Source organism: Mus musculus, chromosome 13 (genome assembly GCF_000001635.26).
Source record: "Mus musculus strain C57BL/6J chromosome 13, GRCm38.p6 C57BL/6J".
In the NCBI taxonomy this organism is placed as follows: Eukaryota; Metazoa; Chordata; class Mammalia; order Rodentia; family Muridae; genus Mus; species Mus musculus.
In genome coordinates, this window is record NC_000079.6 from 24801066 (window position 1) to 24816206 (window position 15141).

Below are 15141 nucleotides of genomic sequence, written 5' to 3' on the forward strand. Positions count from 1 at the left end.
CCCCTTCAGTTTTTGCCACAGATGGTAGCGTCCGGGGCGCGCGCAGGCGTAGAGCGCTCGGGGCGGTGCCGCGGAGGGGCGGGTGACGCAGCAGCCGTCGCTGCCATTTTAAGTTGTTTGTTCTTGTTTCTTTTCCTCAAACGCGACTCAGCCCCGGACCCGGGAGGTTCCAGCGGCAGCCGCTGCTTCTGAAGCCACTCCGGTGCGGGGGGTGGGGGAACCGAGGCTGTGGCCCCGCGGACGCTCGACCTCCTCCTCCGTTGCGGCTCTCTCCCCCCATCCGTCGGGGCTCTCTCTTGGACTATCTTCCTGAACCGGACTGTTGGGCGAAGCAGGCCTCGGGAGCCGACGCTCGAACCGAGACAACTTTGCCGGGCTCACTCCGCGGACAGGCCGTAGCGCAGGGCTCCCCTCCTTCCCTCTTCCCTCCCGCGCGCTTTCCTCTTCCTCGCCGTCTCCCCCCTCCCCCTACCAACCCCGCGCCGCGTCCTTCCCTCCGTCGCCGCCCGGGGCGCCGAGCCCGACTATGGGGCCCAGGTGGGGGCTGAGTGGCGGCAGCAGCGCGCGTGGCCCGGCCACAGAGCGCAGCGCAGCGGGCATGGAGGGGCTCCGTCGGCCCGTCGTGTTCTCTTGACATGGCTCCCGCCCGCGCCACGAGCAGCGCCCCCGCCGCCGCCGCCGCCTCCTCCTCCGCAGCCGCCGCTCCGCCCGCAGGCTGCGGCTAGACGGCCCACCGACGGTCGGCCTGCGAGTCCCGCTCTCCTCTCCGCGGGGACCCCGCCCTGCCGCCTAGATCCCGGCCTCTCTGTCCCCTTGGGAAACCACCCAGCCGCCCCCACTCGGGAAACATGGGCTGTTGAACGGGAAAAGCGAATCTAGAACCCGGGAACTTCATTCCTTGCTTTTTTTTGGGGTGGGAGGGTGGGCTTCCTTTTAAGAAGTAATTATTATTAACACGATTATTCTCTTCTTTTCCCCTCCTCCCAACTGATCCTTCCTACTTAACTCTCTTCCCGCCTCCTCTACCCGGGCGGGAATTGTTTCCACATTGAAATGAGTGAGAACCCGAGTGATCCAGTGTCTCCCGTGGTGCGAGTGAGTCGCTGCCGCTGAAGGCCAGGGGTTGTGGGTGGGACCTGGGGGTCGAAGGCAGGTGATCCCCGGGCCCGGCCTGGGACGTGGGAGAACCCGCCACCTTAGCCTCAGCCATGCTCACACGAAGATAATCGAACTCCCTACCATCCCGAACTTGAACGGGGTCAAATTTATACGGAGGGCTCCCCGGGGAATGTAGAACCCACCGCAGGGCTAAGGGTGCTTGGATCCCGGGCATTAATCAGGGCTAATCACAGAGCCGGAATAACTATTAATACCGTTTAATAGACCCCCCTTTCCCTCTGCCATCATGGTTCTCCTTGGCAGCAGCGTTCGCAGCCGCCTGAGGGTGAAAACGTGGGTGATGGGGAAGTTGGTAATGACTCCGCTGTTTTTTCTCATGACTCCTTTGGGCAACAGCTGTCCACCCCCGGTATACACTGTAGTTGATTGCAGGGAAACCCTGTACCTCTCCCCTTCTTTCTCTGCTGATTTTGCACTTTTCTCTTTGCTCACCACCAAGTGTAATCAATAGCAAAGCACTGACAGTTCATAGCAGTAGTGAAATCTGAAATAACTAAGAATTAATCAGGTACTACAGCCATGGATCTGGCTGGGTAAAATCCAACTGGGGATTTCAGTTTCATTCACCTACCCTGTTTTGGTGGTTTTCAGTTTTTGGGTTTTTTGTTTTGGGGGGGGTATTTTTTTTTTCCCTGTATTTGGGAAGCAACATCACAATTTTCCCTCCCTTTTCTCAATTTCTTAATCCCTTTTCTGAAAAGGGACTATGCGAATGGGTTTCAAGGATTGGACCGGTGTCAGCTGTGTTTTACTGCGCACCTAAATCCTGATGATCGGTTTTTCATTTTCCCCTCAATGGCTTTTATTTTGGCAGTTTAGCCACATGTGTTTTCCAGAAAGTTAGTTCCAAGTTTTTTTCTCCTCTTTCTTTCCTTCCCCTTCACCTTCCCCATCTAACCCCCAAACATTATTGTCCAAACATGACTGGACAGCAACTTTTGTTTCTTGACCCTGTGGTATGACAGTCTGCTAATATTGTTAGAAGGTGCAGTTTGGGGGTTACAGTTGTGATTTAGCTATTCAATCATATTAGCAGGAAAAAAAATGACTTGTTTCTGTTGTACTTGAGTCTTAAGAAAAAGTGCCCATAGTTTAGTGACAATTTCCAAAGGCTTTAGTACCACCTGTATTTCAAAATGGGGGACCCAAACTCCCGGAAGAAACAAGCTCTGAACAGACTACGTGCTCAGCTTAGAAAGAAAAAAGAATCTCTAGCTGACCAGTTTGACTTCAAGATGTACATTGCCTTTGTGTTCAAGGAGAAGGTAATTTAAAGTTCTTACTGTGAATTAGTACAAGTGGGTTTGTAAGTGTGTATTATTTGATACTTCAGTGTTTTATAAATATTAGGTTTAAGAGTGTTTGGAGTAAGACTACTGCTTTTTACTGCTGGGGTTAGTCTGTGAATAGAGACCTTAGAGAAAATGGAGGGCTCATCATATTGACTGAAATAATTCTAAGGGCTTAGTAGAATACACTTTTAGTTGACATTGGACTGTATAACTGAAACTTTTATGTAGAACAAAAGGGAACTTTAGTAAAGTTACATAGGATGTCTCCATGTAGGTGACATTTCTTAAGATATAGTTAATGAAGGAATACATTTAAACTTCAGAAGCAGCTAAAAACTGAAATGGTAAATTTTTGTTTAGAATTGCTATTTTTTTAACGTTAAAAATCAAGAGGATGTTGGGTGTGTGTTTATGATCTAGTTCCATAGTTAAATATTAGATGAATTTGAGTGAAAGGCAAACAGAATTCAATGAAAGCAGTATTGTTTTGCAATTCAAGATGGACATTTGTCAGTAGGGCTGTTTGACATAAGATTGGGTTATGAATAAAAGAAGTGCAAACTTTGACTTTTGCACTGAAAGTGGTCTGCCTCTAATGAGAAATGTAATCTTAGCATGCAATCTGTTTAGTACTTTTTGTAACTTTCCATGCTTGTTGCCCCAATCTTAAGGTTTGTACTTGAGAACCTTCACCTGTTAGAGTAAGCTCATGGCAGAGTGGTCCCTGTTAGAGTAAGCTCATGGCAGAGTGGTCCCTGTTAGAGTAAGCTCATGGCAAAGTGGTTCCAGAGAAGTTTTTATATTGGAGTATTTTGAAGATGTTATTTTCACATTTTCTGTTTTTTGTGTGTGTGCTTGTTTTTTAACATGATGGCAAAATTGTTAAGATGGATTAGTGTTGTGATGTAGGTTCTCGGAATACAAGCTCTAAGTGATGACACTAGATAGATTTTTCCATAAGATGCATTCTATAGTGTTATGCTTTGTAGTATAGAGTTAGATTGGTCATGAACACTTAAATAACTTGGAGACACAATTTGTTTTTTACCTTTTATTAAACATTGGTAATTGTAGTCAGATAATATCCAGAAATATTGACTATCATTGAACTTGACTCCATTTCAAGAATAAAATTGTTAATTTGTTTGAATATTTGCATGTTTTAAACTCGTGAGATTTTTATTGCCTGTAGAACCAGTTAAATCAAGTTATATCAACAGTGTATCACTGAATTTTTTCTTTTAGAAGAAAAAGTCAGCACTTTTTGAAGTGTCTGAGGTTATACCAGTCATGACAAATAATTACGAAGAAAATATTCTGAAAGGTGTGCGAGATTCCAGCTATTCCTTGGAAAGTTCGCTAGAGCTTCTACAGAAGGATGTGGTGCAGCTCCACGCCCCTCGGTACCAGTCTATGAGAAGGGTAAGCCTGGGAGGCTGCACTGAGGAAATGAGTTGGTGTGAATTAAAGTGTGCATTTTCCTCCTGAAAATCCTGAGTTAGCTAGCCTTATGCTTCAAGGCTGCAGATGTGTAATGTTTTTGTCTCAAGACAAAGTAAAAGACACGGATAAAGCATGTAGAAGCACCCATCACTCCCTGTTAGGTACTTAGTATTATAAATAAAACAGTTTGTAAGTACCTTTAAGTGCTTTTTTAAAAGATTGATTTCTAATAATAGCCTTGGTCACTTGACTTAGATGGAATGACAATGATGTATGTGATTACTATGATTGGTCTCTTTTTGAGGGGAGAATATCATGCCCCATTGTAATAAGAAAATCTAAAGAAAATATATTACTGCTAACCTTCAAAACTGTATTACATTGAAGTTAATTTGGTGTATACTCCAAAATTAGTTGAAGCAGTGGAAACATGGAGCTAACTATACTAGTCTGGAAGAAGTTCATTGGCCTTAAGGAACAGATAATGTTATGTGATGTTTGGAAGATAAGTGGAGAAAAGTAGCCAGCAACACATGAAACTATGCTGTGTAATAAACTTGGTTTGTATACGTTTGGAGACGTTTTAGCCAGATTACATTTGGTTTTGAAAGATGAAAATAAAGGCATATTCACTAATAACGTTAGCTCCCTAGCTAGAGTTTAGGCACATACTGAGGAATGTTTCTGCGTGAGAAATATTGGCTAAGTGACTGGACTCTACAGTGTAAAAGTTAGTACTACGGCTGGAATTAGGTTGTGTGCAGTCTGTTACCCTGAAGGTACGAAGCGCTAATGCACGACTCTAGTTGAGCCATGTTTTTGTACCTTTTGTACTTTGCTTCTTTAACTTTTAAAAGAAAAGTCTTTGCTCTCGTTTTCTAGGATGTAATCGGCTGTACTCAGGAGATGGATTTCATTCTTTGGCCTCGGAATGATATTGAGAAAATCGTTTGTCTCCTGTTTTCTAGGTGGAAGGAATCTGACGAACCTTTTAGGCCTGTTCAGGTTTGTTTTAAATAAAGTAGCGAGCACTTTGGTGACAATACCTATAATAGGACTTAAGTTGGAGTCTTTGGGAATACGCTTCTAATAGTTCATAAATCTTTTCTGTCTTTTTAAATATTATATTAGAAAAAAACATTAGAATTCTAGAATCTCTTAGTGTCTCTGGTTTTAAATGAACTTTATTAAAATCTTTTAGACTTTTTTTCTTTGACAAAGTCTCATGTTGTCTAGATTGACCTAGAATTGCCTTTGTACCCCTGGTGACCTTGAACCTCCTGATCCTGCTGGCTCCATGCCTGGTTTACTTAGCTGAACATGGAACCCAGGCCTCCTGTATCAGAGGCAGTCACTCAGTCACAGAGCCCCAACTCTAGTCCTCTTTGCTGACTTGTAGCTATAGTTTTCTACAGTGTATACTCAGATTTTAGAATTAGAAAAACAGTGATGGCTCAACCATTAAAGGCTAGGCTCACAACCAATAATAATAATATGTTTGAGCCTATTTTAATTAGGTATATGGAACTAAATGTTGAGTAGCTTATATTATTAGGAAGATGAAAATTGTCATTCAGAAATTTTCTTACCTGTTAGTAGGATTTCATCTTTCTGTTGATGTTGTGTGTGATACAGGCCATTAAGTTGGTTATGTATCTCTTGTCCCATGGTAATAAGACTGTTAAACTAGGTGGACATGAGAGAAGTTCCTAACAACAACAACAAAAAATAGAAAAGAAAATCCACACTTGGGAGGCAGTGGCAGGCAGATTTCTGAGTTCGAGGCCAGCCTCTATAGAGTGAGTTCCAGGACAGCCAGGGCTACACAGAGAAACCCTTTAGAAAAGAAAAGAAAATCTTTTCCCCTCGGTAGCTAATATCTGTTTTTTTTGTTTGTTTGTTTGTTTTTTTGTTTTTTTTTTTTTGTTTTTTTGGTTTTTGTTTTTTTTTGAGACAGGGTTTAAATGTATAATCTTTTCCTCTGGGGTGTTATTTGAAATAATTAGAAGTCTTTTCTCAAGTGCTACTTTTATTTGAAATCAGGTGTAAAAAAAGCCATTTTTACTAAAAGCCATTGTATTAATCTTTCTCCTAGATATTTTATATATACATTTCACCTAAGTACACTAGTGATGAAATGAGTAGGTGTGTAAAAGAAATGAGGCAGTTAAAAAACAGAGGAGTAGGCCTACGGTCATTCAGTTAAGAGGAATCCAGACAAACTGTAAGGCAAAAGAAACCCTGCTTTAAAAGCAAGGGCTAGAGAGCTGGCTCAGAGGTTGAGAGTACTTGACTGCTCTTCCATTGGACTGGAATGAATTTCTAGCATACACGTGGTGTCTCACAACCCTCTAACCCTTCAGTTCCAGGGAATCCAATGGCATTGCCTGGCCTCCAAGGACACCAGACATAGACATAGTACATGGACACATGCAGGCAGGCAAAACAGCCATATGCAAAACAGTAACTTAATAAAAGGAAAGTAAGGTAAAGTAAACAAGAGAAAAGGCTCATCTGGAGACTGACTGCGACAGAAAGTTCCTTGAGCTAATTCTAGAACTTTCTGGATTGATTATAATCTACATGCAGTAACATTGCTAATTTTATAGTTTACCTGCAGTCAAGCTAGGAATATGGCACTAATTTCATTCCTTAAGTAATTTAAAACTGGCATTCCTATGTTACATATCTTATAGGGATTGGCTCCAACACCTCTGCATATGCTGTTTGTGTAAAACAGCGTAGCATTTGCATACAAACTTACGTATACTGTGCATAATCTCTAGATTGCTTATAGAAGTTTAATAGCCAAGTTTAAGATCCAAGTTTAATAGTGTTACACACTGGATTCTTTTGGAAAGGATATGAGGGGTGAGGAGTCCATATTTGTTTAGTGCTAATAGGGTTTTATTTTTCTCACATACTTTTAGTCTGGATGTTGAAGATAATGTAATTAGTTCACTCTGTTCTAATGAGGCCATGAACCTGCTGACCTTCACAGTGACCTGACCCACTTTTTCCCATTTTTAAAAAAAGTAGGAACTGAGGCCAGTATGGTGGCATATGCCTTTAATTCCAGCACTTGACAGGCATAGGCAGGAGGATCTCTTGACTTCAAGGACAGCCTGGTCTACAAAGTGAGTTCCAGGATAGCCAGGGCTACACAGAAAAACCCTATTTTGAAAAAAACAAAGTAGGAATTGAGAGAACTTCTATATAGATGTATAGGTAAATGTAAAAAGGAATGACACATTTTAACCCAGACTATTTTAAAAACCAAAATATTTGAAACTTCTCAATGTGAGTCCATCTATAGTGATATTTGGTGGGGAGTAATGACTGAGTGTGTCCTTGTACAGTGAGGTACTGACTGGAGAGGCTACTAAACATGTTTGCTCTTTTCCTTTTGTCATTCATGTTACTGCCCTATTCATATTAGAGTATTTTGTAACTTCAGAGAATTCCTTTATATCTTCCTTATGCAAATTGTTTTATTTGGTAGAACATTCCTTCCCCAAGAAGAAATTCAGTAGGATATAATTAAAATGCTCTAGAACTATATGGTGAATCTCAGACTACTGTCAATTTGATTATTTGCTGTTTGCAATAGAAGAGTAATGTGTATGGGGTTTGAGTTTTGAGGATTTAGGGGTTTTTTTTTCCTGGTGAATTTTTGGATTTGTTTGAGACAGGGTCTTATGTAGCATTGCCTTGCTTGGAACTCTCAGAAATCTACCTGCTTCTGCCTCCTGAAGTGAGGGGATTAAAGGGCCAAACTCTGGCCCTGAAAGCTAGGTTTAAATTAAAAGCTATTGGGAGTTAGGGTCATGTCTTAGTGAAGCACTGGCATGTGTATAGCCTGAGCTCATCTGTGGAGCCACTGGAGAGTAAGGGAGCGATGAGTAGTGTATGTAGTTCAAGAGCCCAGGGTTTACAAGGCACTAGTAAAACATAAATAGCAGACACTCATGATTTTACAGCTTAATATTGCCTACTATTGGTAGTAGAAATTGTTCAAAGCAAATAGAATTCAGAATTTACAGTTCTGAGTTATCTGAAAAGATGTTAAAGGATTTGTTAATATCTATTATTTGTCTTTTTTTTTTTTTAATGTGAGTGTTCTATCTGCATGTACATCTTTGTGCCAGAGGAAGGCATCAGATCCCATTACAGATGGTTGTGAGCCACCATGTGGTTGCTGGGAATTGAACTCAGGACCTCTGGAGGAGTAGTCAGAGCCATCCTTCCAGCCCCAGGCTTGGTCTTTTTGCCTAGCATCTGCTCCCTTCTGCTGCTCTTAGATGTGTGCAAGGATGAAGTTGATTTGCTTAATATATGAGTTTTGCCTTCCATAACAATTTTTCCAAAGGGTTTATCTGTATTTTCAGAAGGCCATTTGTACACGTGGGACTACTTTGTACACTGAGGCCTTTGCATTTTTATTTTGTTGGGTTCATTAGGTTTTCATTTCCTGTTTAATTTTAAGTATTATAGATCACAAAGTTTTACGGTGGAGTACTATTAGTAGAACTTTCTTCTGTATGAAGAAAATGTCCTGTGTTTCAAGAAAGCAAGCGGGATGTGATTTGGGCATTTGAAATGTGACTAGTGTTAACCGAAGACTTTTTATGTGTGTGGCTTTGGTGGTTTTTGTTTTTATTTTAAATTTGTTTTTATTTTGAGTCAAGGTTCCTGATTGCTGGAATAACAGCCATGTGCTACTATGCTTGGCAAGAACTGAGATGAATTGAGCTTTATACTGTACATAATTTTAATTAAATCTTAAGTACTGTTTGTTTCTTGGCTCCATATTGGTCAGCACAAACATGCATGTGGGAGCAGTAGATAATGGTTGGGCAGTGCGATGTAATTGTAGCTATATAAAATGTTTGTATTTTGCAATTAGGCCAAATTTGAATTTCATCACGGTGACTATGAGAAACAGTTTCTGCATGTACTGAGCCGCAAGGACAAGACAGGAATTGTTGTCAACAATCCTAACCAGTCAGTGTTTCTCTTCATTGACAGACAGCATTTGCAGGTAAGAAAAAAATTTTTAGGACTAATTTGGGACTCTTGTGAAGTTAAGAAACCTGTCTTAAGTGCTTCCAGAGAAGTTCCCAGGTGTTTCTTAGTTCCTAATCAGTGGCCTGGGAGCCAATTAAAAATAGACTCTCAGTTCCTGCTCTACTTTCAGTTAATTAGAGTATGTATTTTAAATAAATGATGTGTGTGTTTGGGGGGGGTGCAAGTATGCAGATATGTATGCCTTCATGTGGGTCTGGTTCCTCAGGCAGTGGCCAAACCCTAGGGAATCCAGAATTATGCATGCCACTCAGATCCTCATTTGTGCTCTAGCAATCACTTTACTCATTACATTTTCTCCCTAGCCCTGGCGTAGATGTTTCTTTCTTACTTAAACAGCAATCCATTTTGTTTTTGTTTTTTGGGGTTTTTTTTGTTTTGGTTTGGTTTTTGGTTTTTTTCAAGACAGGGTTTCTCTGTCCTGGAACTCACTCTGCAGACCAGGCTGACTTCGAACTCAGAAATCCACCTGCCTCTGCCTCCCAGTGCTGGGATTAAAGGCATGCTCCACCAGTGCTCGGCTGCAATCCAGATTTTTATCAAAACAGCTTCCACAGTAAAATTTCAGGCTGAGAAATGATAGAATTGTCTAGGTCTGTTACTTATCCAGTGCAAGACATACCAAGGTAAGGAACTCAGACATGTGAAGCTGTGTGCTCCAAAGCTATAGTACAGGCCTCACTAGAATGGGTAGATAGTACATGAGTAGATCTTGGCTCCAGAGAATGTGTTTCTGCTTGGTGTGAATTGCATAAGTCATTAAAATACAGTTACTGTGACTTGGTTTTGTGACATTTTTTTTTTTAAAGCAGGCAAGGAGAACTTTTTATTGATTTTCCTCAAAATTAATTGTGGGTTATGCTTTAATAATTAAGGGAAACTTCAGTAGAAATATTAACATGTAGCTGATATGGAAGGGTACATATCTTACGGTGTATAACACATATTAGCTGCAGCCTCCAGGGCAAGGTTTATCTTCTCGCTTTGTTTTCAACAAGGCTTTAACCACAACTGAGCTATATCCTTGTAGGTTTGTTGGATATTTAAAATAGCTTTCTGATCTCTCGATAAACTCCTAAGTTGGAACAAGAAAGGCACAGCCTAGAAGGCACTGCCGTTTGTGACATCCTTCAACAGTGACAAGGTGGCCTCATTACTGCAGCTGTCTTAGTGTTTGTCAGTGTGGGTCGTGCCCAGGTTCTGCCAACAGTCCTCAGAGACTACTGACTCAAGTTTACCCCTCTTCAGCACTCCACACAGCCTTTCTCTATCTTCTTAGGTTTTTTTCCTAGTTCTGAGATTGCAGAATTCTGGTGTCTGAGATGCTGGCTGAGTTCCTGGCAGAAGTGTTTTTCTTTTTTCTTTTTTCTTCTTTTATCAACAAATGTTCCCAACAGGTTAACTGCTAGTCAAGTAGCATATGAAAAACCTCATGGGAATTTTTCTTTATGGTCATGTCCACAGCAAATGAGAAACTGCATTCTAAAAGCCTTGGTAATGACCAAGTCTTTTTCTGTTTTTGACACAGGGTCTCTCCCTACATAGACTAGGCTGTCCTTTAACTAACTCAGATCTGCCTGCCTCTCCCTCCTGAGTGTTGTGGCTCCCCACACCAGCTTCCTTGAAACTTGGTCTAGCATATTTAAGACCTGTGATGTAGTCAGTAACGCCTAAAGCATATTGTGAGCCCCCTTCAATCTCTCAGACTCTACTGTATAGAAAAGACTAAATTAACAAGTGTCTTTCTCAAAGCTCTTAAAAGGTGTAGGACTCTGATTTCTGCATCTGGGTTTCAGTGACCATCAAGAATAGAGTGGAAAGATAGATAGCAGCTATAAGTAAACTTGGGAATAAATCAAGTTTAAAAGTTGGTTGTTGGGCTAGAGAGATGGCTTAGCGGTTTTGAGCACTGACTGCTCTTCCAAAGGTCCTGAGTTCAATTCCCAGCAACCACATGGTGGCTCATAACCATCTACAATGTGATCTGACGCCCTCTTCTGGTGTGTCTGAAGACAGCTACAATGTACTCACATTACAAAAAAATAAATAAATCTTAAAAAATTACAAAGGTGGTTGTTTGAAGTCAGGCAGTGGTAGTGTATGCCTTTAATCCCAGCAGGCAGATCTCTGAGTTTAAGGCCAGCCTGATATACAGAGTGAGTTCCAGGGTAGCCAGGGCTATACAGAGAAACCCTGTCTCAAAAAACTGGGGGAAAATAAGATGGTTGTTTGTCCATATTAGAAGCCAGATCTCTGTACTCCCTGTCTAGGAGCAGACAGGAAGCCCAGATCTTTATTTCCCACTAGAGAGGACCTGTTGGGGGAGCTTGTTTCTGGGCTGGAGGTTGGGGCACAGGACAGTTCTGTTGACTTCCCAGGTGTAGTATTTTAATCTTAAATATGCACAAATTTATGCATAAATTATCAGCATTTATTTCAAACTACTCTTTCTCATATCCTGCATAGGTAATGAACTACATATCTCTTGCCTTATTACAGTCTTATAGCCGTAAGTCTTAAATTACTGACAGTTTAAAACTATTAAAATTATTAAAAATGTGTTTCTCTCTAGACTCCAAAAAACAAAGCCACCATCTTCAAGTTATGCAGCATCTGCCTCTACCTGCCACAGGAACAGCTCACCCACTGGGCAGTTGGCACCATAGAGGATCACCTCCGTCCTTACATGCCAGAGTAAATAAGAGCATTGACCAGCAAAATGGAGAAGACCAGAGAATGCAGCAGCTATTTTCTTTTCTTGTTTTCTTACCACTTTTCTTTCAGAGTTTAAAGAAAATGGACTCATGCACAGAACACTATGCATTTTGAAACTTGTTCATCCTGGATTTATTTTAATCATTTGTATCACAGAACTTTAAAAAAAATTAGATGTCTTCTGCACGGACTGTGTGAAAGAAGGTGCATTGCACATTGCTGCACTGCATCGGCATCTTACTAAAATGTGAAGGAAGGACTATTGTACACTGAAATGCTTACTGTATCTGAAAGCACAGGTGATGCTCAGTGTTGTGGTCTTCATGTTTGTGCTGGTGTTTGCCTCTGACATCTGTCATCAGTATTGAGGGTGAGGGTGAATGTAGCAGGTATAAGTGACACTTAAAACCTTAATAGCTTTGCTATGATCACCGTTGTTCCAGAGCACTGTCAGATTCCTTATAATGACCAGGTGGTTGTTACAAAAAGAAATTACAACCACGGGAAAGAAATCTTAATGAAAAAAAGCATCTCATTGAGGCATTTCTGCCTCGTGTGCACTGGGCCATGTTTGTTTTCTTGGTACTCATTAGTACACGTATTTTTTCCCAGATCTCTTTCCCCGAGTTGCTGTTATAGAGTACTCTGCTGTGTGCAGATGCATTTATACACATTAAAGCAGATCTGGAGTCTGGTGTGGCCAACGCAGCTACAAAACCGAGAAACATTCATAGCTGCAAAAACCATCATAAGTAGAGGACTTTTGGTTTTTGTTTTGTTTTTTGGTGTTAGAAATTTTAATTACAAATAAAAATCCAGTGAATTTTGCAGAAATACTGGTTTCTACACCATCCTAAAGAAGTTGAGTGTTTGGGATAGAAAACGAAAGTGGGGAATATTACATTGTAAAAATAACTGCAGAGTGAAGAGTTCTGAAAGCAGAACTTGTTTGTGCAATGAACATAAGGAAAGACTACTGTATAGCTTTTACTTTTTTTGTTTTTGTTTTTTGTTTTTGTTTTTTTCTTTTAAATGAAGAAAAGCTTTGCTTAAGGGTTGCATACTTTTATTGGAGTAAATCGGAATGATTCTACTCTTTTGGAGTAAAACTAGTGCTTACTGGTTTCCATTTGTATTTAGCTTCTGGTTGGAATTTGAAAAAAAAAAAAAAAGGGAAAGAAACCTAAATAAAATAGGTGAAAGCTTCCCGGCTACTCAGATGGATGTATAAAAATAGCAGTGATAAGGTTTTTTTTTTTTTTTTTTTTTAATCCCATGTCTGGTCACTTAAGGTTGTTTTATCAGAAGAATTTGATAGAACATTTTGAAGGTTTGTGTTGCAGCTATCATTCTGTCAAAGTTTGGAGTAGAAGTAGATATACATTTGGAGAGATTTGCCCAAGATCGTATAAATAGAGGATTTAAGTCATCAGTCTGGATCCAGAGGCCAGTGGCTTTTTAAAAACCATTTTACTGTGTTCAACATATTAGGCAATTCAGCACCCATTTTATGTCAGTAATTTAGGAACATTGTCAAGAACAGTGTAGATGTTCTGGTATAACAATAAGATTTTGCCACATTTTTTTTCTATATATATTTTACATATTTAATGAGCCATTTGGTATTTATTGCACACATCATTTATTTTTGTCTTTTGGTGCTTAGGTTTATGTTACAGTACGGGATTTTGTGGTGGGTGGGGTGTTTAAGATACCTTAGAGTACCATTACCAAACTTAAAAGTAACAATACAACCAGGCAGTGGTGGCGCACACCTTTAATCCCAGCACTCGGGAGGCAGAGGCAGGCAGATTTCTGAGTTCCAGGCCAGCCTGGTCTACAGAGTGAGTTCCAGGACAGCCAGGACTACACAGAGAAACCCTGTCTCAAAAAAAAACAAAACAAAAACAATATACCATCCATTATACCATCCATGTTCTAGTTCTGCTAATTAGCTCAAGAAATTTGGAGTTTGTCCAAGCTTAGATTGACTTTGTACCCTTCAGGTTACTATCCAAAAGCAAATGCCATCTTAAAACTAACTTTGGTTTCTGCCCTATGAACTCACTGTTAGTGACTGATGACAAACAGTATAAAAATGCTGTTCCCTCCTTTTCTCCCTTGAATTAGAATGAATCTTAGTGCCAAGCCAAGCCAACCGCTTGAAAAATGTTTCAGCCTGTGTGTGTCTAGCTGTTGCACCCCATGTGTATCTGTATCCCATGCATACAATGCCTCTGGAGGCCAGAGGAGGTGACCCCTGGGGCTGGTTACCTGTTGAGCTGTAGGGGGCTGGAAGAGCCCCTGATGCTCTTGTTACATTGTCTCTAGCCCCAGCCAGTCTTGGTTGCAAAGCAGATTTTCCAAATTACCCCTCAAATGTTTCTCAGCATTCTGTGAGCCTTGTCCCATGTCTCATGATGTGGCCATAAGACTTTCTGAAGCACTATCACAGATAAATCCAAACTTGCCTGTATCCAGTCCTTCAGTACTGGAAGCAGCTCCTGCAAGGAGTATACAGGTCCTTTTGTTGGAAGGAGTAGAGCTCAAGATCTAGGTTTCCTGTTTGTCCCCAACTGAAGAGTATAGATCTGCTACCTCAGACAGCTTTTTACTTAGGGTGTTTCAGTCTACCGAAAGCTGCTTTCTGTCTTTCCACTCTAGTTTTGATGTTCACTGCAAAGAAAGTAAGAGTCCCAACTCTTTAGATTTTGAGAAATGCACTAATATGCTAACTTTTTTATTTGTTTTTTTGAGATAGGGTTTCTCTGTATAGCCCTGGCTGTCCTGGAACTCAAACTTTGTAGACCAGGCTGGCCTTGAACTCAGAAATCCACCTGTCTGCCTCCTGAATGCTGGGATTAAAAGCGTGTGCCACCACGCCCGCCTTCTAACTTTTCAGTAGGGGCTCATGATAAATGTTCCTTCTATACAAAAGATGTCAGGTCCAGACCTACTAAATCAGCAGAGAATGATATTTCTAGGGTCAGGGGCTTTGCTTCAAAATTTTGTACCATCTGTCCCAGGCTTTTAAATTTCCTAGTATGGCTGTGGTTTATCCATTTGGAAGTTTGATAATCTTGTCTCAAAAGAAGTGGAAAATAATGGCACTATTTTAGAGCTGAGAAAGACCTAAAATGTCACTAAGGATTGCTTATTTCTATGTTGGGATGCCTTTGTCTCCTAAACTCTTGGGCCCCTAGGTAATGGTTTTTGGAGGTGGAGTCTCAGGGAGGCCTTTCCCTATGTGAAGAAGGCAGCTATCTGAAGAAGTGGCCCCTCCAAAAAATATCCTGGAAACGTAATGTCCTTTACACCTGCAAGGCGTTTCTGAGGTTTATATCCTAGCCAGCCTGTAGTAGTGACTGACATCTAGCAGTTTATGCTGCTCCTTGAATACCAAACTTTGGTTTCACAGTAACCTTAC

At 41.0% G+C, this 15141-nt stretch overlaps 1 protein-coding gene and 1 non-coding gene across 2 annotated transcripts; one reads left to right on the top strand and one right to left on the bottom strand.

The window, feature by feature from the left end:
* The first annotated feature begins 591 nt into the window (after positions 1 to 591).
* Positions 592 to 11834, top strand: BC005537 (cDNA sequence BC005537). Its single transcript, NM_024473.3, has 5 exons — positions 592 to 2444; positions 3717 to 3893; positions 4797 to 4919; positions 8821 to 8955; positions 11572 to 11834. The coding sequence occupies exons 1-5, from the start codon at positions 2316 to 2318 to the stop codon at positions 11695 to 11697; spliced, it is 690 nt and encodes a 229-aa protein (NP_077793.1). The 5' UTR covers positions 592 to 2315; the 3' UTR covers positions 11698 to 11834.
* On the bottom strand, positions 10382 to 10503 carry Gm22358. Its single transcript, XR_003950727.1, has one exon. It is a non-coding gene; the product is annotated as a small nucleolar RNA SNORA32 (small nucleolar RNA).
* Positions 11835 to 15141: the final 3307 nt, after the last annotated feature.

Bases quoted from the DNA above. Each gene is read 5' to 3' on its own strand.
- BC005537 (NM_024473.3), top strand. From the start codon at position 2,316: ATGGGGGACCCAAACTCCCGGAAGAAACAAGCTCTGAACAGACTACGT. The intron at 2,445-3,716 runs GTAATTTAAAGT...TTTTTCTTTTAG, and splicing joins CCTTTGTGTTCAAGGAGAAG to AAGAAAAAGTCAGCACTTTT. The intron at 8,956-11,571 runs GTAAGAAAAAAA...GTTTCTCTCTAG, and splicing joins TTGACAGACAGCATTTGCAG to ACTCCAAAAAACAAAGCCAC.